At 53.3% G+C, this 22,795-nt stretch overlaps 2 protein-coding genes and 3 long non-coding RNA genes across 6 annotated transcripts; 3 read left to right on the top strand and 2 right to left on the bottom strand.

The window, feature by feature from the left end:
• Nucleotides 1-23: 23 nt before the first annotated feature.
• Nucleotides 24-5,792, top strand: LOC138915619 (uncharacterized). The gene is made up of 2 exons (XR_011421693.1): nt 24-152; nt 5,326-5,792. It is a non-coding gene; the product is annotated as an uncharacterized lncRNA (long non-coding RNA).
• LOC111775067 (uncharacterized) lies at nt 3,110-4,422 on the bottom strand. The gene is made up of 2 exons (XR_002810569.2): nt 4,219-4,422; nt 3,110-3,343 (listed from the first exon to the last, which is right to left on the bottom strand). It is a non-coding gene; the product is annotated as an uncharacterized lncRNA (long non-coding RNA).
• A 3,257-nt stretch (nt 5,793-9,049) lies between the features above and the next one.
• Nucleotides 9,050-11,454, top strand: EXOSC4 (exosome component 4). Of its 2 annotated transcripts, none has more exons than XM_023649309.2 (3): nt 9,050-10,073; nt 10,732-10,938; nt 11,048-11,454. In XM_023649309.2, the coding sequence occupies exons 1-3, from the start codon at nt 10,041-10,043 to the stop codon at nt 11,405-11,407; spliced, it is 600 nt and encodes a 199-aa protein (XP_023505077.1). In that variant the 5' UTR covers nt 9,050-10,040; the 3' UTR covers nt 11,408-11,454. The 2 variants fall into 2 exon arrangements, with proteins under 2 accessions (XP_023505077.1, XP_001917049.1); XM_001917014.5 differs by having other exon boundaries at nt 9,408-9,736.
• A 414-nt stretch (nt 11,455-11,868) lies between these two features.
• On the bottom strand, nt 11,869-13,081 carry LOC106781017 (uncharacterized). Its single transcript, XR_001377512.3, has 2 exons — nt 12,868-13,081; nt 11,869-12,095 (listed from the first exon to the last, which is right to left on the bottom strand). It is a non-coding gene; the product is annotated as an uncharacterized lncRNA (long non-coding RNA).
• Nucleotides 13,082-13,121: 40 nt separating this feature from the next.
• On the top strand, nt 13,122-16,589 carry GPAA1 (glycosylphosphatidylinositol anchor attachment 1). Its single transcript, XM_023649258.2, has 12 exons — nt 13,122-13,332; nt 13,590-13,769; nt 13,853-13,964; nt 14,153-14,300; nt 14,381-14,482; nt 14,570-14,766; nt 14,842-15,038; nt 15,133-15,286; nt 15,451-15,546; nt 15,701-15,891; nt 15,973-16,143; nt 16,250-16,589. Exons 1-12 carry the CDS (start codon nt 13,259-13,261, stop codon nt 16,491-16,493), a joined length of 1,866 nt encoding a protein of 621 aa, XP_023505026.1. The 5' UTR covers nt 13,122-13,258; the 3' UTR covers nt 16,494-16,589.
• Nucleotides 16,590-22,795: the final 6,206 nt, after the last annotated feature.

The following is a 22,795-nucleotide window of genomic DNA, read 5'->3' on the forward strand; positions in this document are numbered from 1 at the left end:
CGCCCTGCCCCCACGCCTCGGCTGCATTCCGGGGCTTCAGAGCCGGGACCAGCAGTTCTGACCCATGGGAACAGGGCGCACCTGATCTCTGACCTCTGGCCACCAGCTGCACTGTCCCCACCTGCCCAAGCCAGGTTGTGGAGCTGATGATGGTACCGTCTCTGAGGCAATTGGCCAGCACAGCCTCTAAAGGGGTCAGAGGGTGGATGATCGAGTTGCCCTGAGGGAGGGGGCACAGGGTCCAGCGGCAGCAGGAACCAGACAGTAGAGCCTGCGGGGGGGTCGGTCAGAGCCCCGGGGCATGAGTTGAGCCTATGAGTGCACTAGGTTGGGGCTGGAGGCAAAGAGAGGGACCAGACAGCACTGGGCCTGTTGTGGGAGTGGCGGGGAGTGGCACTGTCCCATGGAGGAAAGGCACCTTGGACAAGGCAACACATTCAGGGCTGCGACCTCAGGGAAGGGGGTGAAGTGGACAGCAAGGAGGCCCCAAGAGAGGTCTGCAGGCAACAGATTCCTGGGGGCAGGGGAGCCCCCCCAAGAGTGACAATCAGGTTTTCATTTCAGAACATGGGAAGGACTCTCTTCCTGTAATGAGCAGCTCTGGGCAGGGGCCATCGTTTGTGTCCTTTTCTTCCACTCTGATCAGCATTTCTTTCCTCTTTGATGGTCTGCTCCGTGCAGTTCCCACTTGTCAACTGGCAGGTTCTCCTAGATGGCATGTCCCTCCCCGCTGCTTCCGTGTGGCATGGGGAACCTCTGCAGGAGTTCTCACCAGTGCTGACTGTGGCGGGGGACACCTCCCCTCTGAAAGCAGTGTTCCAGGAGACGGGGTGGCAACTGCACTTAATCTCAATGGAAATGAGAACAATTTTGATAGTTCCTATAACTGGGAAATAATCCCAATTCTAAGGATACAGAGTAGAGTCTCTCTGACAGGACTGGAGATCTTACCCAAAAGAATGACAGGTTCAGGGCAGCCAGCCTCCAACTCAGACATTCCCTGGAAGCCAGAGGGTGGGCTGTGGTAGGCAGAATTCTAAGAAAGCCCCCAAGGTTTCCTGCCCTGGTGGACACACCCTGCATAATCCCAGGACTGTAAATAGAATGGATTTTACTCCCATGATTAGGTAATGTTCTCTGACAGCTGAGGTATAAAGGGAGATTATCCTGGGTGAGCCTGACTTAATTAGGTGAGCCCTTAAAAGGATGGTCTCTTCCTGGTGGAAGACGCAAAGCATGAAAGCAATTCCATGTACAGGCGATTCTCCATTGCTGGAGGGGGCCATGTGGCAAGGAATGTGGGTGGTCCCTAGGAGCTGACATATCATAGTCAAAATATTGACAGACAAAGAGAAACCTCAAAAGTTACAAGATAAAAATGACTCATCACACATAAGAAAACCCAGTAAGATCGACACCTAACTTTGTTTCATCAGAAACAGTGGAGGCCACGACACAACGGGATGACATGCCCAACATCATTAAAAAACTCAGGCAGGGGCTGGCTGGTGGTGTAGTGCTTAAGTTCACACTCCACTGCAGCGGCCTGGGGTTCACAGGTCACTTATGCACCGCTCATCAAGCCATGCTGTGGTGGCATCCCACGTACAAAAAAATAGAGAGAGATTGCCACAGATGTTAGCTCGGCAACAATCTTCAAAACAACAGATTGGCAACAGATGTTAGCTCAGGGCCAGTCTTCCTCACAAAAAAAAAAAAAAAACCTCAGGCAGGAAGTCTATATTCTGGAAAATTATCTTTTGGTAATTAAGGTGAAATAAAGACAATCCAAGATAAAGACAGAGAATTTGTTGCTAGCAGATCTCCAGGTTACAAGAAATACTAAAGAAAGTTCATCAAGCTGAAAGGTAGTCACATCAGATAGTCATTCAAGTCAATTTCCCAATGCAGCCATCCTGTGCCCAGACTTCTGACTTATAGGCTGTGAGTTAACAAACTGATGTAGTTTAAGCCGCCATGTTTGTGGGAACTTGTTACACAGCAATAGAAGATGAGTGCAGCCTCCTGTGTTGAAGGAAACCCAGGACCTGATCATAAAAGCAGAGGCAGTGCCTTGAGACCCAGCCTGGGATCTTTGAGTGGAGACACTCGAATCTTGCACCCCCAAACTCCCATGAGCCCTTCTTCCTGGCAGAAGCAGCCCCATCTCCCTCGCTGGAGGAGCCTGGCAGTGGCCTCATCTGGGGCATTCCCGGCCGCCCACAACTGCGGCCGCCCATGGAGGCAGGTGCCGCCCTCCCCTCGAGAGCTCGGGTCCAGTCTCATCCCTTGGAATCCGAGCCGGCCTCGAGCCTTACTTTGACCAGAATAATGCAGCAGAAGCGACAGCGTGCCTGTGCCAAGACTTGATCTTGAGGGGCCTGGTGGGGCAGGACTTCTAGGAGGGCTGGATGACCCTCTCACGCTGGATATTGACCAAAGGGCAGACAGCAGTCATTCGAGGAGGTCTACGAAGCCTTGGTAAGGACAGCAGGAATCTGTGACATTTGGGCCAGAACTTGCTCCCTCCCAACCCAGCTCCAGGTCGTGAGAGCTCTGCTCCGAGAGGGTGCGGCCGAGAACATGGGGCTCCCTGTCCCCCAGCTCCCGGTTGTAGGCGGAGGTTCCACACTGGGAAGGACGAGCTGAGAGGATAAGGTATACCGTCCCCTGCAACACCTACTTGTGGATCAGAGGTATCACTCTGGGTGAAGCAGGCTTCCTCCCCACCCCCAGCCCCCTCAGACCCTGCCCAGAACAAGAGGCGAGACAGAAACACTAGCAGCTCCACGGAGACTGAGCGCGCTGACTTTCTTCGGACATCAAGTGTGACATTGTGGAAGACAATGGAGATCTTAGTGGTGAGAAATTATAAAAAAGCTAATGGCACAATGAAACTAATAGCAACACATGAAAAGGCAGCCAGCCAGGCGTTTAACAAGGAGAACCAGGGAAACAGACAGCTAAGGTGGACCCTGTTCAGATTGCAACTGTCCCCCGGAGTCCAGAGGCTGTGGACAGGCACCAGGCTGCGCCCACTCGGGGGCTACGGCTCCCTGGGGTGTCGGCTTCCTGCAGCTGCTCTAACAAATTACCACAAACCTGAAGACTTAGAACAACGGAAGTTTATTCTCTTACAGCTCTGGACACGCAAGCTGTCTTACGGGGCTAAAATCAAGGTGTTAGCAGGAGTGCTTCCTCCTGGGGTTTCCAGGGGAGAATTTGTCCCTTGCCTCGTCCAACGTCCAGCACTCCTTGGCTTCTGGCTGCATCACTCCAGTCTCTGCCTCCGTGGTCACCTCACCTTCTCTTCTTCTGTAACCAAATCTCTCTCTGCTTCCACCTTAAAAGGATTACATATAGGGCTCGCCTGGGTAATCCAGAACAATCTCCCAGTCTCCAGATTCTTCATCACACACACAAAGTCCCTTCTGCCCTATACGGTAACGTTCTCAGCCTTTGGGGATTAGGACCTGGACTCCTTTGGCAGGTGTTCTCCAGCCTGTGAGACTGGTGGACACAGGGCAGACCTGAAAGCATTCTCCATCAATTGATCCGTCAGGGAAGGACGGTGCCTCACTGGCTCGGAGAGCGTAAGCACAGCCTTTGCCCGATCAGTGCTGAAGCCTAAGCTGTGCTGACTCAGATGTGACTTCTAGGAATCCAGGCTGAAGCGTAAGAGCTAGGGGGTACTGAGCAGCGACATCAGGAGCCACACCATGTTGGGGAATAGACCTCACAGAACTGGTCCAGACCAGCTGCTAGACTAACAAACTAACAGATCAGCAAGAGCAACCAGCCCAAGGTGGGACTGGCTAATCACAACCCAGAGTCGCTACAAGAGGTCATCTAGAATGCCAAGTTTTCAACAAAAAATTATGAGACATGCAAAGACACAGGATAGTGTGACAGCTGCACAGGAGAGGTAGGCTACACCATCCGCCTTCGAAGGGGCCCAGATTTGGGACTTAGCAGACAAAGACATCAAAGCTTTGCTTATGCAAGGCCCACGAACAGAGTGGCTGTGGTGGGTCTGCATGGGTCCCCCTGCCACTGCTGCACCCAGCCTGTGGCAGCAGACACCCGTGACCTCAGATCCCTGCCGCCTGGTGTGGGCAGTGACTTGTGCTTCCCTGAGCTGAACCCTGTTCTGGACACAGCTTTGCCCTCCCTGCCTGGAGTTCCTCTCAGCACCTCCACCCCAGACTTGCCAAATACCTTCCTTCCTGTTGGACATGCGGCACACCGAGGACCCATCTTAGAGCTGATGAACTGTGGCAGTGAGCTCACGCCCCTGGGGCTCTCTGGTCTTCCCAAGTTCCCTGTCAGCCTAATAGAACGGTGACACCATCTGGTGAAGGCCCTCCCACGTGCCAGTCCCCTGGAGGCCCCTCTCGGGGTGGGACGCTGCTGAGATGTGCCGCTACCACTCTAGTGTGTTGGGGCTCCGGGGACAGGTTCACTGTGAAGTCACAAGGCCCAGCTCAGGCCTCTCATTGACACAACCCCTTCCAGGGCAGGACCCTGACAAAGTGTTCATATGGTTGCATATTTTGTAAAATTTGCAAATGTGAAATAATTTAATCACAATCAGTTAAGGCTTTCTCTTCCCATTGCAACCAGCTTTCGGTCACTTCCTCCCCTGCTGCCTGGAGCTGGAGGGGGCGCTGTGGGGTTCACTCCGGGAGGTTGAGTTGGGGGCACATTTGGTTTGAGTTTCGCAGGGACAGTCACTTCCTGGTAGAGTTAAGCTACTGCTGTCATTCTGGTATAGAAGGGGCTTCCAGGAACACAGCCCCCTCCCTCTGTGCTGCATGTCATGACACGTCAGGCTGATGGAATTGGCTAATGAGTGGTGTCCACTCAAAAAATATCTAAGTCGCAAACAAGAACACCCAAAAGGCCCCGAAATCTTACGGCTCACATGTAAAAGAAATTTGATAGAAGTTTCCTCAAATTAACAATTCTAAACATTTATACAATATTATCCAAAGGAGCTGTTACTGAAAGTAACTTTTCCAAGCTATAAATAAAAATAAACTTTGATCAAACGCATCAGAGGACACACCGAATTGTGTTCTTTCTCTATGTAGATGGTGACATCATAAAAGTGTTGTCGTCTCAAGAGGCCATCAGAGTATGCACCCAAAAAGCTTAAGGGAAGCAAGTTAGGCAAACATATCAGAAGTTAATTCACGACACTATGGTGGTTTTCTGTTTTCTGTTTGTGATATCGGTCAATTTTAAAAATTTGTGTTACATGTTGGATTTCTTTTCTCTATTCAGTTAATTTTGGATACATTCTTTGTCTTCTCTTTCTTAAAGAGGGCCCTTTGTGAAGAGTTAACCCAGCCGGCCTGAGACTGCTCTCCGTCAGAGGCATGCTTGCAAGTCGGCTGGTGTCTGGGCACGTACATTTCCAGAGGATTGCTCCCATCCCCTGAGAGGAGTGGCGACCGGGCCTAAACTGTTCACACAAACAAACAGGCTGTATGCTGAACTCCTGCTTTCCTTCTGGGAGTCTGGAATTGGGTACATGCCAGGCAGAGGGCGACCAGCCCCCACGAAAACCCTGGATACTGAGTCTCCGGTGAGCCTCCCTGGTGGACAACACTTCACACACGCTTTCACCCCTTGTTGCTGGGGCAATGGAGTGTGTCCTGTCCCATTTCTCTGGCAGAGGACTCGGGAACTTTGCACCTGACTTCCTCTGACTTCATCCCAGTTGCCTTTTCATTTGCTGATTTTGATTAATATCCTTTCTCTGTAATAAATCTTAGTCGTGAGTAGGACTATATGTGCTGAATTTTATGAATCCTTCTAGCAAATCACTGAACCCAGGAGTGGTCTTGGGGATCCCCAGCACAGCTCCCAAATTTCTATAAGCTTTAAACACCCAAGACCTGGATCCACCCACGTGTGCGAGCTACGGCTAGAATACAAGGGTCAGAGAACCAAGGGGGCAGGAATGGCCCATAGCATAAGTCGTAGATGCCGTCAGGTTGGAGGTCCTAGTTCCCAGGGGTGGGGAACATTCCACCAGGGGAGACAGTAAGCGTTCCAATGATCTGGAAGAAACAGCCACGGCCAGGCCACTTTGGGCTCCTTAGGCCAAGGAACATTATCCTGATTATCTTGAGCTCTAGGGCCAATACTGCACAACAGGGGCTGAGCACCGTGGGGCTTCCACTTGCATCAGTGGACAACTACAGAAATCTCTATCCGGTAAAAACAGGGACTGTAAGAGCTCAAATCCCTGAGGGAAGGAGGCCTGGGTAACTCCACCAGTAACCAGCTGGGTCCAGCTGAAGAGCTGAGGATAGGGAGATTGCAGGTGGCTGGCAGCACAGGATGACGGCCATCATAGCCTCGGACCGGGTGCAGCGGCAGAGCTGTAGCTGGCTCACTAGCCCTTGTGCTGCAGTCTTCTAGGAGCCCACCACCTTGGAAGGGATGCTGTGCCTGTGGGACTGGGGCTCTAGCCCACCATAGTATGTCCATCCCACCTACTCTTCTAACAGCCTGACGTTGACCCTGGTCCTACTGAGGGGTCTGTGTCCCCTCCCCTTGAGGCTGGGCAGACTTTTGTGTCCATCTTGACCCACAGAGTCTAGCAGCAGTGGCACCATGTGATTTCTGAGCCTAGGTCTTAAAAACACCATGCACGTCCACCTTGTTGTCTTGGGAAGTCAACTTGGAACCCAGGCACCATTCTTTGAGGAACCCATGCTGCATGGACAAGCCACGTGTAGGTGTGATGTCTCGACAGCCAGCATCAACCACAAAAGATGTGAGGGAGGAAGCCTTCGAGGTGATGCCAGCCCCAGCCGCCATCCTCAGTGACCGCAGGGAGGAAAGATCCTAAGTGCAAACCATCTAGCTAAGCCCAGGCAACCGCCAGAACTGCAAGAGATAAAACAATCATTTTATGTTATTTGAAGTCACTAAGGTTATGCAAGAGATAAACAGATATATAACCCCTACACAATCCCTTTTTGGAAAGGGTGAGGGTATCTTCACTCTTAAAGGGAAAAAGGAGCCCATTTTATTGCATTGGATATAATGGGAGGGCAAGAGAAGACTTGAAAGATGCCACATGTGGGCCATGTGGGGACACGGGCCTGTGCACCTTCCTAGGCCCCCATGAATCTCGCCTCCTCTTGGTGAGTGTAGCAACTCTGCTGGTTCACCCTTCCACTTACAAACTGGAAGTGTGGGATCTGGCTTCCTAAGCACTGCAGAGGGGCTGAATAATGCAACTGGTAGACGTGGAAACAAGCTCCCTGCTAGTGCCCTTGACCACTGGGAAACAGAGGTACCTGGAGACAGGAGGTACGTGCAAAGGGAAGCCCCTCATTTCTCACTCCTGTAGACCTACCAGCAGTTCCGCTGGATTGAACTGACATGAGATGCTGGAATACACAAGGCCAGGAAACGCCAGAGAGTAACAACACAATGTCAGTAACATTCCGCAGACTGACAAGGATTATGTAAAAAACTGTAACAATTGTTCTTGGTAGGAAAGGAGGGAAAAGGGAATTCACACTTACAGGCTTCACCCAGCAAGTCCCTATCCTGAAGTTCCATCCCCCAAGGGCAAGCCCCTGAACACACACCCACTGTCCACAATGCGGCAGTGGCCAGGATACATCCTGATATGCACATCCATGGGTATCAAGCAGCTAACAAAAAATTAATGATAGTTCCACAGGACTATTTGGATGGATTTCATAAGGTATTTTTTGAGTGAAAAACAGAAAAGTGTGTATGAAGTATCATCTTAAGGAAATTCACCTATTTTATCCTCAAAACCACTGTATTTGGGGAACAGCCAAAACAATCACAACGCATGATGGGCACCCGATGGCGAACCTGCAAACAAAGAAGGGGAGCTGCTTTTACGTAGAAAAAGGAGGAGAGCGAGGGGCTGTTTCAAAAGAAAGTTCATTGGGGTAGAGTAACCGTTCAGGGCAGGAACAGCTTCTCATTGGCTGAGCTGCAGTGCTTCTCATTGGCTGAGCTGTGGTGTTTCTTATTGGCTGAGCTGCTGTGTTTCTCATTGGCTGAGCTGAGGCATTTCCCATTGGCTGGACTAAAGTGTTTCTCATTGGCTGAGCTGCAGTGTTTCTCATTGGCTGAGCTGCAGTGTTTCTCATTGGCTGAGCTGCAGTGTTTCTCATTGGCTGAGCTGCAGTGTTTCTCATTGGCTGAGCTGTGGTATTTCTCATTGGCTGAGCTGCAGTGCTTCTCATTGGCTGAGCTGTGGCACTTCTCATTGGCTGAGCTGTGCTGTTTCTCATTGGCTGGGCTGTTACCAGGTGGGGAGAAACATCTCCCTTCAGAAGTAAAGCAGTGGTACTTCCTGTTGAGATGCAAGCGCCCATCTCTTCCTGTTTGGTGTAATTGACAGGTGTGATGGGATGAGAGCTCCGAGACAGGCCTCCGAGACTCCAGTTTACTTGAGGTTTCTTTTGTTAATTTCCACAGAAGTGAACCCATTTCAAAAAATAACCAGAGTTCCAAAAGCCACTGTATGGCGTACATGTACAGCTGCAGGTATATGTGTATGATTTGATGTAACTATGAGAGTACGGAGAAAAACATGGAAAGAACCATTTATTAGGTTAAGGTAGATGAGGGGTTGCGACAGAACAACCATGCCAACAAGGAAAAGAAAAATTGCTCTAAAAAGAATGTGACCATGTGTACGTATAATATAAATTATGTATTGGGCTTTGTCTTGTTTTGTTTTTGCTGAGGAACACTGCCCCTGAGCTAACATCTGTGCCAGTCTTCCTCCGTCCTATACATGGGTCGCCGGCACAGCATGGCTGACGAGCATGTAGGTGGGAGCCCAAGCTGGGGACCGAGGCCGACCAAACCGCGCCGCTGAAGTGGAGCGCGCCCAACTTCACCACTAGGCCACGGCCGGCCAACGTAGCTGTTTTTTCGAAAGAACAAATGTAAAAACTAAACGGTAAGGAAAGGAGAACAGGAAGCGCGTCTCAGCTTGGATGAACGCGTTTATGTCCAAGAGCTAGACGCCATCAGAGACCAAAGGATGCTTCCTCCCAGCAGTGGCTGCTCTCGCCCAGCGAACCTGGAGGGAGGCTCCAGGCGTCAAAGCGCAGCACAGGCGAGCCGGCTGCCTCGGGAGGAGAGCGCGGAGGAGCCCTCGGGCCCCTGGGACCGGTCTCAGGCGCGCGCCGGCGACGGCAAGGGCGGCGAGGACCGAGTGGGTCCCCGGGGCCTTGGGGACCGCCCCCACCCCACTACTCGACGGGGCGCGACCGGGAGATTCTTCCCCAGGGGGTCTCCACCCCCGACAGCCGCAGGACAGCTCCCCCAAGCGGCCGCGGGTACAGCCTCCTCTCCCCGGATCAGCTCTGCCCAAGTTCCACGGGACCGGAAGTGAGGAAAGTGGCGCAGCCAGGAACCGTAGTTCTCTGAGGCTGGAAGTCGGGAGCCGGACCACCGGAAACCGCCAGGAGATCGGAAGTGGGGGTCAGGGCCGCCGGGAACTGTAGTTCTCAGAGAGGCAGAAGTGGGACTGGCGGCGGGCGGCATGGCGGGGCTGGAGCTCCTGTCGGACCAAGGCTACCGCGTGGACGGGCGGCGCGCCGGGGAGCTGCGCAAGATCCAGGCGCGAATGGGCGTGTTCGCGCAGGCCGACGGCTCGGCCTACATCGAGCAGGGCAACACCAAGGCGCTAGCAGTGGTCTACGGGCCGCACGAGGCGAGTGGCTGTGCGTGCGCGAGCAGGGCGGCTCCGGCGGCGGGCGGAGGAATCGGGCGGCAGCCGCTCTGCGGGGTGCGCGGGGCCGCCAGACTGAGCAAGGCTCGGGAGGCGACGGACATGCCCAGGGCCGCTGCTCACTCGGACTAAAAGCCGAAGTCCTTGCTGTGATGCACGGTGGTCCCTGCCTTTCTCGTCGGCCCCTGTCCCCTGCGCTCTCCACTCTTTGCTGTTCCTCAAAGCGCCAGGCGCGCTCCCACTCGCTCCCTACCTCTCAGCTCTCTACTCCGACATCACCGTCCGGATGACGCCTCCCCAGACCCACCTTATCTACGTGGCAAGTCCCCTTCCCTACGACCACACACCTCCCTGCCTTTCTGCACCTGTCACCTCAGACGTTAACTTAGTTAACGCAGGCATGAAAAAATGTTCGCTTAGCGCCCTGAGTCTAGGCGTCCAGTCTTCCAGCAGGAGTGGACGAGTAGGGGAAACAGGCATGGCACGTTTGCAGAGCAGAAAGGCTCCTGGTGCGGGAGATGAGGAATAATTCCAGATGAGATTGCGGGGTTTCTAGGGAGGGGAGAACTCAAGGCTTTGTAGACCAGGGAGAAGATTTAGGATTTTATCTCACATGTGATGGGAAGCGTTTGGAAGGTAAGTAGGATATGTGGGTATGTATAGGAGAATCAGACTTGATATTTGTAAACAGGCTTTGCCTTTGGCTACAAATGGAAAATGGGTTGGGAGGAAATGAGACAAGGATGAAAACAGGGAGGCCTGTTAAGAGAGAGGAGATCCAGAGGTGATGGTGGCTTAGAGACTGGCTGGTGGTCCTTTCTCAGGCTATATTTTGGACATAAAGTAGTTGCCTTTGTTGAGATGTTGGAGGTAGAGGGAGAGGAAGGAGAGAGACTAAGATTCCGGGCCTAAGCCAGAGGAAGGGGTAGTGTGAGCTGGGAGGAGTGTGCCTAGCTCATGTGTCCTTCCTCCCCCAGATCCGGGGCTCACGGGCACGAGCCCTGCCAGACAGGGCACTGGTGAACTGTCAGTACAGTTCTGCCACCTTCAGCACAGGTGAGCGCAAGCGGCGGCCACATGGGGACCGGAAGTCCTGCGAGATGGGCCTACAGCTGCGTCAGACCTTCGAGGCAGCCATCCTTACACAGCTGCATCCACGCTCCCAGATTGATATTTACGTGCAGGTGAGCGGGCAGCAGCCCTCAAGCCAGGGAGGGGATGAAGGCTGTGAGAGGGGGAAGGCGGTCAGCAGCCTAATGGACTGATGCCATTGTGTGGGGGGGTTCCCTGCAGGTGCTGCAGGCAGATGGTGGGACCTACGCGGCTTGTGTGAATGCAGCCACGCTGGCAGTTATGGACGCTGGGATCCCCATGCGGGACTTTGTGTGTGCCTGCTCAGCTGGCTTTGTGGACGGCACAGCCCTGGCAGACCTCAGCCACGTGGAGGAAGCAGCTGGTGGCCCCCAGCTGGCCCTGGCCCTGCTGCCGGCCTCAGGCCAGATTGCACTGCTTGAGATGGACGCCAGGCTGCATGAGGACCACCTGGAGCAGGTGTTAGAGGCTGCTGCCCGGGCCGCCCGTGATGTGCACACCCTGCTGGACCGTGTGGTCCGGCAGCATGTACATGAGGCCTCCATCTTGCTGGGGGACTGAGCACCCCGCCCCCCATGCCCAGAATAAAATCCACACAGTCCACTGTACTTGGATCTCCTCACAGCACTTCTGTGCCTTCAGAGCCTGGCTCCTGGGGGTGACTAGGGACCCTCCCATACACATGAACTACACACCTCTTGCAGCCTCAGGATTCAGACCCTGAAGAAGGTGGAAGAGGTGTGTCCCTGGGCGGAGAGAGCAGCTTGTGCCAGGAGGGGTTCAAGGCAGCTGAGCAGTGAAGCGCGGCCTGGTGGAATGAGCCAGGCCATCAGACTGTGGAGTCTTTTATCCTCCCCTCAGCACATCCAGGACCCTTAGCATAAGGGCTGAAGGAGGACTCGGCTGGCTGTGGGTACCCACCATGAAAATGTGGGGGCCATATCCCACATTTTCTGGATTATGGCTTGGATTTAATGGCCCCTTTGATCCCGAGCAATGGGCTCACTCTGCTCACTGCGATCTTAGCTGAGAAAGGAAGTTTAATTAGATTAGCTGGCAAATCGGAACATGGGTGACTAATGTGTCAAAAACCAATCTTCAAGGATTACAGAATCTTGAGGCAGTTATATAGAGAAAACGGGCAGTGAGGATGGGGTCCAGGGATGTCGGTCACCAGGCATCGCATTGTTCCATTCTTCTGTCAGCTGTGATGGCTACCTTGTAGGTCTGTTTCCCACCTGTGGTCAGCCTGTTCCCGGAGAGAAACTCATAGAACAAAGTTTTAATTTATCAAGGTATCAGGGACTACACACATAAGCAGAGGCCATAAATCCGTACACCACATGAATTTTTTAGAGTATGTGCAGAGCAGTGAGTAGTCACAGAGGAGGGGCTGGGGTCATTTAGCATAAAAAGATGAGCTCACTTATGCTCACTTACACCTTTCCCCCTAGGAGAGCCCCTTGGGCCTGTCCTGCTACTTACCTTGGTCTCCAAAACTACAACAGACACATGTTCTCATCTGGAGTCTTTTCTCCCCAGCTCTGACCCTTCCTCAGTGAACACACACACTCCCCCCTGCCCCACTACTGCACTTTCCTCTTCAGCCGGCTCCCTCTTCCTCTACCTCGGGCCCTCATACCTGCCTGAGCCCTGATCACCAGCCCCTGCAGCCTGCACCCAGGAGCTGCTTCTCCCTTAATATCCCAGGCACCTCCACCTGGACAGGAGTGCTTCCCACTTCTTACTCTACATGCCCCTGCTCCTTTGAAACCCGTTTTGGCCCAAAGTACCACCCACCTTCCTCCCTGTGGTCATCGGATCCCGATGACCTCGGTGCTTTTTTGGTGATGGACATCCATAGGAATGAGTTGGCGTACCCTTTGGCCTCTCAGTTCACAGAAGACTCCTTACCTCCCACCCACCCCACGGCACTCAGACCTGTCACTGCCAGCAGCAGCACCTTCAGAATCTCCTGCGGGCGTCCATGCTCTGGTCGCCGCCTCCGGTTTTTCACCCACCTGTCCTATTCATCGCCCTTCTCGGATTTTCCTGTGACCCTTCGAGCTGGAACTTTCTTGCTGCCCCCTACCAGCCCGGGCCGCGGCCCGTCGTCTTCATTGCTCTCCTCCGGCACCGTACACTGCCAGCCCAAGCCTCCCGGAGACCGCCCTCGGTGGGCTGGAAGCCCGAGCCCCCTCCCTTCCTGCGGGCTCTGTTCCGCGCATGCGCAGCGGGAGTAACCGGGGAGGGGCGGGTACAACGAGGACACATACGCATGCGCAGCGGCGCGAGGGCCGCCGGGACCGGAAGTGCGGCGGGCGCGGAGCCCCGGGTCTGACAGAAGCTGTGCGCCGGGCCGGGGCCGTAGCTGGGGGCGGGAGCGCGGTCCCGGAGCCGCCCCGCCCCGCCATGGGCCTCCTGTCGGACCCGGTGCGCCGGCGCGCGCTCGCCCGCCTCGTGCTGCGCCTCAACGCGCCGCTCTGGTGAGGGTGGGACCCGAGGGCGGGGGCTGGAGCTACCGGCGCCCCTCGGGCTGCTCGCGCCCGGCGCTCCCGTCCGCCGGCGTCACTCGGGGCATCAGGCCCGGCCTCAGCTTTCTCGTCCTCCAGCCCGGGTGCGGGGACTCCGGGCCCAGCCCCTTCAGACACGCCCCCTCGACCCCCCGTGCAGAGGGTGAGGCCGCCGCCGGCGTGCGGACGCGCTAACGCCCCGGCGGCCGCTTCGTCCTCTCTCCCCGCAGCGTGCTGAGCTACGTGGCGGGCATCGCCTGGTTCCTGGCGCTGGCCTTCCCGCCGCTGACCCAGCGCACGTACATGTCGGAGAACGCCATGGGCTCCACCATGGTGGAGGAGCAGTTTGCGGGCGGAGACCGTGCGCGGGGCTTTGCCCGGGACTTCGCCGCCCACCGCAGGAAGTCGGGGTGAGCGGTGGAGCGGTGGGGATGGAGGAAGCCGCGGCGCGCGAGGCCGGGGAGCTCTGCTCAGACGCTGTTTGTGTCCCCAGGGCTCTGCCCGTGGCCTGGCTGGAGCGGACGATGCGGTCAGTGGGGCTGGAGGTCTACACGCAGAGTTTCTCCCGGAAACTGCCATTTCCAGATGAGACCCACGAGCGCTACGTATTGTTGGGGAGGGGTGTGCCTGGGACACAAAGCAGCTTGAGGGGGTGGCTGGAGGCCAGGGAGCTCAGCGGGGGAGTGGCCTGGGTCCAGGGAAATTCCTGGTGGGCATTCCAGGGCCAAAAAGGCAGGGGCTTCAGCCTGGGGGGGGCGTCGAGCTGAGGCTTCCCCACCAATACTGCGCGCAGATGGTGTCGGGCACCAACGTGTACGGTATCCTGCGAGCCCCTCGCGCCGCCAGCACCGAGTCCCTGGTGCTCACCGTACCCTGTGGCCCGGACTCCACCAACAGCCAGGCTGTGGGGCTGCTGCTGGCGCTCGCTGCCCACTTCCGGGGTGAGGCTCAGGGGCTGCTGCTGGCAGGGGAGGGTTTGGCTATTGCCCCAGGCCCTGCCGACACTGCTTCTGGCCTCCAGGGCAGATTTACTGGGCCAAAGACATCATCTTCCTGGTGACGGAACACGACCTTCTGGGCACTGAGGCTTGGCTTGAAGCCTACCACGACGTCAATGTCACTGGTGGGTGCCCTGCCCTGCCCTTGCCCCTCTCTCGGGGCCACTGTCCTCACCAGACCCCGTGGGCAGCTCATTCGCCTGCTCCCACAGGCATGCAGTCATCCCCTCTGCAGGGCCGGGCTGGGGCCATCCAGGCAGCGGTGGCCCTGGAGCTCAGCAGTGATGTGGTCACTAGTCTCGATGTGGCCGTGGAGGGGCTCAACGGGCAGCTGCCCAACCTCGACCTGCTCAACCTCTTCCAGACCTTCTGCCAGAAAGGGGGGCTGCTGTGCACATTGCAGGGCAAGGTAGGGCCGCCTGCCTGGGGGGGGTGCAGGGTCAGTGTGTTGGGATTATCTGACCCTTTCCCCAAACCCTCTAAGCTGCAGGCCCAGGACTGGACATCGATAGACGGGCCACTGCAGGGTCTGCAGACACTGCTGCTCATGGTCCTGCAGCAGGCCTCTGGCCGCCCCCATGGCCCCCATGGCCTCTTCCTGCGCTACCGCGTGGAGGCCCTAACACTACGTGGCATCAATAGCTTCCGCCAGTATAAGTATGACCTGGTGGCAGTGGGCAAGTAAGCGACTTCTGGTCCCCCCTTTTCTTGCTTGGGGTGGAGTGGGGGTGCCTGGGGGGTCTGACGGGTCGTAACTCTGCCCCACGCCCTGCAGGGCTCTGGAGGGCGTGTTCCGCAAGCTCAACCACCTTCTGGAGCGCCTGCACCAGTCCTTCTTCTTCTACCTGCTGCCCGCGCTCTCCCGCTTCGTCTCCATCGGCCTCTACATGCCTGCTGCTGGCTTTTTGCTCCTGGTCCTTGGTCTCAAGATATCCTCTGCCCACTGCTGTCCACTTGTGGCCAGCCTCAAGTCCCCTCCACTCTAGGCTAGGGAGAGCCCTCCATCCTCAGGGTAGGGAGTGGGGGGTGAGCCCTGGGTCCCCTACCTGGCATATCCTATCACACCTCTCGTCAAGGTCCTTGACTAGGCCATGCTCTGGAACTGTGGATGCAGCTGCATGAGGCCGGAGTGGGCCCTGAGGAGGCTGGGGGCGCCTCTGGACCTAGTCCTCTCCCACCCCAAGCACAGGTGATGATGCCCACCTCCTGCTGTTCGGGTGGGCTTCTAGGGCCTGGGTGGTGGTTACTGCTGCCACTCAGTCTCAACTGACAGAGTGGTGGAGCGGATCCTTGGGGCTCCCCTGGCCCCAGGGACCATCTCCAAGTGCCTGTGTGCCCTGCAGGGCATAGGGCTGGCCTCGCTTGTGGCGCCCTTGCTGATCTCACAGGCCATGGGCCTGGCCCTCTATGTCCTGCCAGTGCTGGGCCAACATGTGGCCACCCAGCACTTCCCTGTGGCTGAGGCTGAGGCTGTGGTGCTGACACTGCTGGCCATCTATGCAGCTGGCCTGGCCCTCCCACACAACACTCACTGGTGAGGAGCTGGGCTGGGTGGGTGCGGACAGGGGCCACCCTGGACATGCGAGCAGCTGCCTCTGAGCCCCTTGCCTTGCAGGGTGGTGAGCACTCAGGCCTCGGACAGGGGCTGGATGGCACTGAAGCTGGTAGCCCTGATCTACCTGGCACTACAGTTGGCCTGCATCACCCTCACCAACTTCTCACTGGGCTTCCTGCTGGCCGCCACCATGGTGCCGGCTGCTGCGCTCACCAAGCCCTCTGGGCCCCGGTATGTTCTGGTCAGCCCAACCACAGAACCCACCATGATGTGCCCCTCACTCCCAGTGCCTGTGCCCTCACCTCAGAGCCCACACTGACCCTGGTTCTCCACCCAGGCCACTTTATGGCACCCTGCTGGTGCTGACAAGTCCGGCAGCCACACTCCTAGGCAGCCTGTTCCTGTGGCGAGAGCTGCAGGAGGCACCGCTGTCACTGGCCGAGGGCTGGCAGCTCTTTCTGGCGGCGCTGGCACAGGGCGTGCTAGAGCACCACACCTATGGTGCCCTGCTCTTTCCGCTGCTGGCCCTGGGCCTCTACCCCTGCTGGCTGCTCTTCTGGAATGTGCTCTTCTGGAAGTAACGTCCGCCTGCCCTGTGGCATGAAGATTAGGAAGGGAACTCCCCAAACACCGCCACATTCTCTCCTTCCTGGAAAATAAACAGGTGTTTTGTTTCAGTTGCCCTTTGGGGTCTTGGCCCCCTGTCTGCTGTCTGTGTGGGGCTCCAGGGCCTGTGGGTGAGAAACTCTGCCTGCAGGGCTTGGCATACCACATGCCTCCTTTCTAGAGGGCACTGCCCCAGTCCACTTACTAGATGGCATCCCTGCCAGCTGGGGTACTGGTGGCAAGAGTGAGGGCCCCAGCTGCATCAGCCTCAGGAGGAGAGCCTTGGTCGGACACTGGTACCAGCTGGCCCCAGAGATTAGGATCTGAAAGTGACAAGTGCAGACCCTGCCCCTGCCCCAAGTGCATGTTCCCAGCCCTGGAGGTCTCTGCATGTCACAGTCCAGTGCTGTGGAAATCACGGTGCTGCGTAAGAGGAAATACCATGGGCAGGGCTTGGGGTCCCCATAGGAGCTGAGGCACCCAGAGACTGCACAACACCATCTTTAGTGCTGGGGCTAAGAGGACAAAGCTGGAGCCCTGCAGAGGAGGCCCAGGCAAGGCAAGAACCTTAGTGTGTGCTTGGGATGGAACAGGGAGGAGCACCCACCCCAACCTCCTTGGAGCTGAACCAGCCCAGGCCAAGTGCCCACAAGGTGCAGGGCTGAGGCAGAGCCCACCCGGCAGCGCCCAGGAGCTAACAGGACACAGGGACACAGCCCCAAGGGGGAGGGCACTGAAGGGCTGGCACAGAGAGAAGCTGGTGATTGTCCCAAGATCCCTGAAAGGAAGTGGGACATCCGGAGTCCATTCTGGAGAAGAGAAAAAAAAAGCAAAGCGTGGCCCTCTGGTGATGCCAGGGCCACATCAGGCCCAAGAGACCTCTCCTCCCAGGAGGGCCAAGGTGCTCCCGCCAGTACCCCACAGGGCAGTGAGAAAAGTACAGCCTTGTACAGGCCTCAGTATTAGAAGGGAGGCGGAGTTGCACCGCCTGTAGGATCAACTCAAAGGACCAGTGTCCCTTCAGTACCGTGTCCTGAAGGGTGTGGCCTGGGAAGTCCTGAGGAGGAAGCTCTGGGCCCCACTCCTGCCACCAAAGCCTGTCTCTATGGCAGGACTTGCATTCCCATAGGAGGCTCCCCTTGACACCCGGGGCTCCATAGTGAGGGGATCAGCTGGTGTTCCCCCCAGGCCCAGCACCTGGAGGCATTCTCTTCAGGGCCTCTCTCCAGAGAAGTCACCGCTGGTCTCCTGTTGAGGGGGCATGTGCGTTCTATGTCCAGCATTGTTGGGGATGGGGGTGGGGCTCGGGTGCTTGGAGACCCCACTGTGACTAGCAGCCTGTCTTTGACCCACTTGTTCCCAAGCTCTGGCTGGAACCTCTAGTCACTTTCTATGTTGAATGAACTGTCCAGCTTCTGAGGCTTTGGAGAGACTTGCAGCCCCCAGGAGCACCTCCCAGGTTGGCTTCTCTTGAGTCTCTCCCCTGGATCAGTCAGGCACATTTGTCTGTGGGCTTCCTGTCTTCTATCAAAAAGCAAATTCACCTGTTATTTTATTCTCAAAGCAAGTTTATTCAGGAATAGCCAAAAGAATTGCAATTCAGGGTGTACACACTATGGCAAACCATAGGCAAACCTGGAAAACAAAGGAGGGGAGCTGCTTTTATAGAGAAAAAGGGGGAGAGGGAGGGGCTATTCTAAAGGAAAGTCCATTGGGGGAGAGGAACAGTGCAGGGTGGGAATGGCTTCTCATTGGCTGAGCTGTGGCATTTCTCATTGGCTGAGCTGCAGATTTTCTCATTGGCTGAGCTGTGGCGTTTCTCATTGGCTGAGCTGTGGAGGCTTCTCATTGGCTGAGCTGTGGTGTTTCTCATTGGCTTGCTGTGGTGTTTCTCATTGGCTGAGCTGTGGTGTTTCTCATTGGCTGGGCTGTGGTGTTTCTCATTGGCTGAGCTGTGGTGTTTCTCATTGGCTGAGCTGTGGCGTTTCTCATTGGCTGAGCTGTGGCATTTCTCATTGGCTGAGCTGTGCCGTTTCCCATTGGCTGGGCTGTGGTGTTTCTCATTGGCTGGGCTGTGGTGTTTCTCATTGGCTGAGCTGTGGTGTTTCTCATTGGCTGGGCTGTTGCCGGTTGGCAGAGAAATCTTCCTTCAGTAGCAAAGTACTGGTACTTCCTGTTGAGATGCAAGCATCTGTCTCTTCCTGTTTGGAGTATTGATGATGGGTGATGGGGTGAGAGCTCCCCCTACAGGCCTTCCCAACTCCAATTTCGTTGAGGTTTCCTTTACTGATTTCCACGTTTATCCCTTTTGATCAAGATCTTTCTCTGAAAGCATCTCTGATCAACAGTCAGGGTCTCTGCACGTAGTGGTCTTGTCTCTCGGTGCCAGGAAGGACCTTTCCTGGTTGTCATGTCCCACATTGGAGGGAAAGTGCATGGTGGTTGGAAACCACTTAGGCCACATTTGAGTAACAATGAAGGTTAAGAGGGAGAACTCTCAGGCATTTCCCATCTAAAGTCTGTATTCTCCAATATAGTAGGCATTGGAGATCATTTCAAACTGTTAACATGACCTTATTGGACTCGTCATTTGTACAGAGGTTGAACAGGCAATAGGTACAGAACTTCACAACAAGTAGACAGAGTAAGACTAAGAGCAATGCAGAAGCCCAGTTTGCAGATGGTTCTAAACCAGGAGCCCAGACCTGAAGGTACCAGCTGGACAAATCAAAAGACAGTGGCTTGTTAGGTGGAACTGGTTGTAGCCACTGTGCCTGCTCTCTGATCTTATGTAATTGGGTTTCTACTTTTCCAGAGGCGTTTATCCATGTGCCCCAGGAGGCGTTCCCCACAGCACAGACATGTCCTTGCTCAGCAAATAGATAATCAAGGGCTACACAATTATCCAAGACTACCTTGGCCAATGAGTTCAGTGATGGTTGCTGAGCTGAAACTGCTTTGGCTGTGGAGTCGGCCAGCTCTTCTAGAGTCAGGGAGACTCCTGATCATTTGTTTGTTGGCACTCACTCTGATCCACGGAAAGAAAGTTCTTCCCATGGAGGAAAACCCAGAGTTGTGTACGCCTCCTGGAAGTTCTCATTTAGGGCGACTATGGAGATTCAATGGGAGAGACCAATGAGAGGTCTCTGGTTATGCAGAGAGAACAGGACAGTGAATATGGCAAGGGCACACTGTCCTTGTATTCTCCAGCTGTCAAGGCACTGAGTTGTCGAAGCATATAGGCCATTACTGAAACCTCCACAGAAGAAGACATAACCAGGGGATATGCATAAGGACCCACATAAGTGATAGCATCTATAGACTCATTCATCAGCATAGAGGCGTTAGCATTACATGACCTAGGCTCAGATACTGTGTTGTTATGTATCAAGAGGTTGCCTAAATACACGGGTATCTAAAAATTTACAGATGGCCTGGGTTACATGGGTGCCCTCAAATAATTTTTCATACAAATATTCAAAAGATCTTGTTTTCCCCTTCCCAGGCTGGGTTAAATTAAAGCAAGGGACAAGTTTAGGCAGGCCTAGCACCCTAAGTCAGTAAAATGGGCCAGCAGATCAATTTAGACAAATAATACCATCTAGAGCCCTAGTGAAATTACTTACAGGGTGAACTAATGGATCATTACCATATTGGACAGAGACTTCTGATGGCAAATCCAGCAATCAGAGAGGTTTCTCCCTTTCTAAAGGGATTGGGAAATGCAAACAAGGGCATTGTCCTTCTAGGAAAGAGAGGGAGAAAATAAAGTAAGAAACAGCAGTGGGAAGAGGGTGTGCAGCCCTGGTCTGGTCATCTTGGGAAAGCTTTCTGCCTCAGATGTCAGCTGCTTCTCTTCCTAGTCAGTTTGATTTGAGGTCTGCAGTGTTTGTTTGGAAACGAGTGTCAAGTGGAGCCTTCTTTAGCTGTGAGATGTGCACCCAAGGCTCAAGTCCCTGAAGTTTGGCTGCTATATGGGTAATGAGGAGGGCCTGGTATAGCACTTTTCAAGGAGATTTCAAGGGCACTAACATTGGAAATGTCAGTTTGGAGTATCATAGCCAGACATTTAAGAAAATTTTAGGATGCAGTCCAGCTTACAGGTATATAACAGAACTTTAAAGACAATTAATAGGACTAGAATGTAATGTCTACAAAGGTGTGAGCATATCTCCACAATAACCCCCATTTTAAAAAATAAAGAAAATCATAGTAAAACTAATTTGTTTGTATTAAACTTGACCTGATTATTTATATAAATGCAGCAAAAACTGTGATTGACTGTATAAGCTCTATAAGATTGCTTTGCTGAAAGCTTGTAAGCAAAGTACTAGGCCAATTTTTCAAGTATTTCGTTAAAGCTGTCTGGTCGTATCTGAGTCTGTGTACATCTTTCTTGAATATAACATTCTAGTCAAAGCCTTGGCAATGTAGCCAATATTTTCAATTGTTTCCCCTTACAAGGAGAATAGACCTTCACTGAACCCAGGCAAATACATATATTGTCATGAAAAGAACACTTAAGAGTTTCCAAATTCTGAAGAGATCAGGTAGAGAGAAAAAGATGAAATGTTTCAACCCTTGTTGCAAAGATACAGTTTACCAAATTGTTGTAAGTTATGGGGAGCTTAAAGGAGAGGAGAAAAAGGGGTCCTTTACGTCTGGAAAACAAAATATTAAATCAATCAGTCTTTCACTTGAGTTTCCGAAACTCCCACCCAGTTCAGTGTTATGATCTGAAAGTTATCAAAATCTGTATTCCAAATTGTCAAAGGCTTTCCCTGAATCTCTTTGCAAATGAAACATAATGGTAAAAGCATCAGAGTAAAACAGTAACTGCCTGTAGCTGACAAAAGACCTTTTTTAAAAAAAGGAGATGGATAAACGCAACTGACAAAGAAGTTTGGGTATTTCTGTGATTTACATTTTAGATAGTAACTAGAATTATGGGTAATAACGTTATATTAGGACATATCATAGGTTTAGGAATTTTATATAATTTCTAGAACACTTTTTAGTAACAGTCATACATAAAATATAACCTAAAAAGGATTGTTATCACTTATTTGACCATGCTTCTCATGTAATTTGACATACCGAATAAGCCTAATTAGTGTAATCTCTCTTTTTATAAGGGGAGGGAATAATTCTTTTGAGAGATCCCAGGTGCCCTCTGGAAAATCCCAAAGTTACATCCTGGTAGAAAAAAAAAAGTGTCATTTAGAATTTTAATATTTTGGGAAGCTTGTCAAAAGTATCAAAAAGTTTGGGGTGTTTGGGGCTGGCCCCGTGGCCGAGTGGTTAAGTTCGCGCACTCCTATGCAGGTGGCCCAGTGTTTCGTTGGTTCTAATCCTAGGCGCGGACATGGCACTGCTCATCAAACCACGCTGAGGCGGCATCCCACATGCCACAACTAGAAGGACCCACGACGAAGAATATACAACTATGTACCGGGGGCCTTTGGGGAGAAAAAGGAAAAAGAATAAAATCTTTAAAAAAAAAAAAAAGTTTGAGGGGTCAGGCCAGCCCGGTGGCGCAGCAGTTAAGTTCGCACGTTCCACTTCTTGGCGGCCCAGGGTTCGCCGGTTTGGATCCCAGGTGCGGACATGGCACCGCTTGGCAAAAGCCATGCTGTGGTAAGCGTCCCACGTGTAAAGTAGAGAAAGATGGGCACAGATGTAGCTCAGGGCTGGTCTTCCTCAGCAAAAAGAGGAGGATTGGCAGTAGTTAGCTCAGGGCTAATCTTCCTCAAAAAAAAAAAAAAAAAGTTTGGGTGCTTGACCAAATAGGATCACAGATCATTATGAAATAATACTTAAGTATCTATTTGATCAAAGTAACAATAACAAGTTTCAAGGGTGAAGAGAAAAGCATACATAGTTGTAAGCAAAACTTAACTCTTTAAATAGTAAGAAGGCTCAGTGGTCTTGAGTAATTAAAGACCTGATAGAAACAACACAGGAACTTATTTTGATAAAACACAAAATCTCTGTTTTCTAGGCATATTGCTTAAAGGTAAAGATGCTTTTGCAATCTGTTATCAAGAGCAGACCAATAGCTCAAGGAACCTTGTTAACAGAAAAGAAAGCCAAATTTTAATTTTGCATCAGCTTATTTGATATTAAAATTTATTCATTTCAATGTTAGGGAGTCATGACTGCTCATAAAATTCTATTCCCAAGACTCCTTCCCATAAACCTTCTAAACTTTCTTTTCACATTCAGATTTTGTCCTATTTTTTCTTCTTTCCCTTTCTGAAACAACCAGCCTCTCTTT

This window comes from Equus caballus, chromosome 9 (assembly GCF_041296265.1).
Source record: "Equus caballus isolate H_3958 breed thoroughbred chromosome 9, TB-T2T, whole genome shotgun sequence".
Taxonomy (NCBI): domain Eukaryota; kingdom Metazoa; phylum Chordata; class Mammalia; order Perissodactyla; family Equidae; genus Equus; species Equus caballus.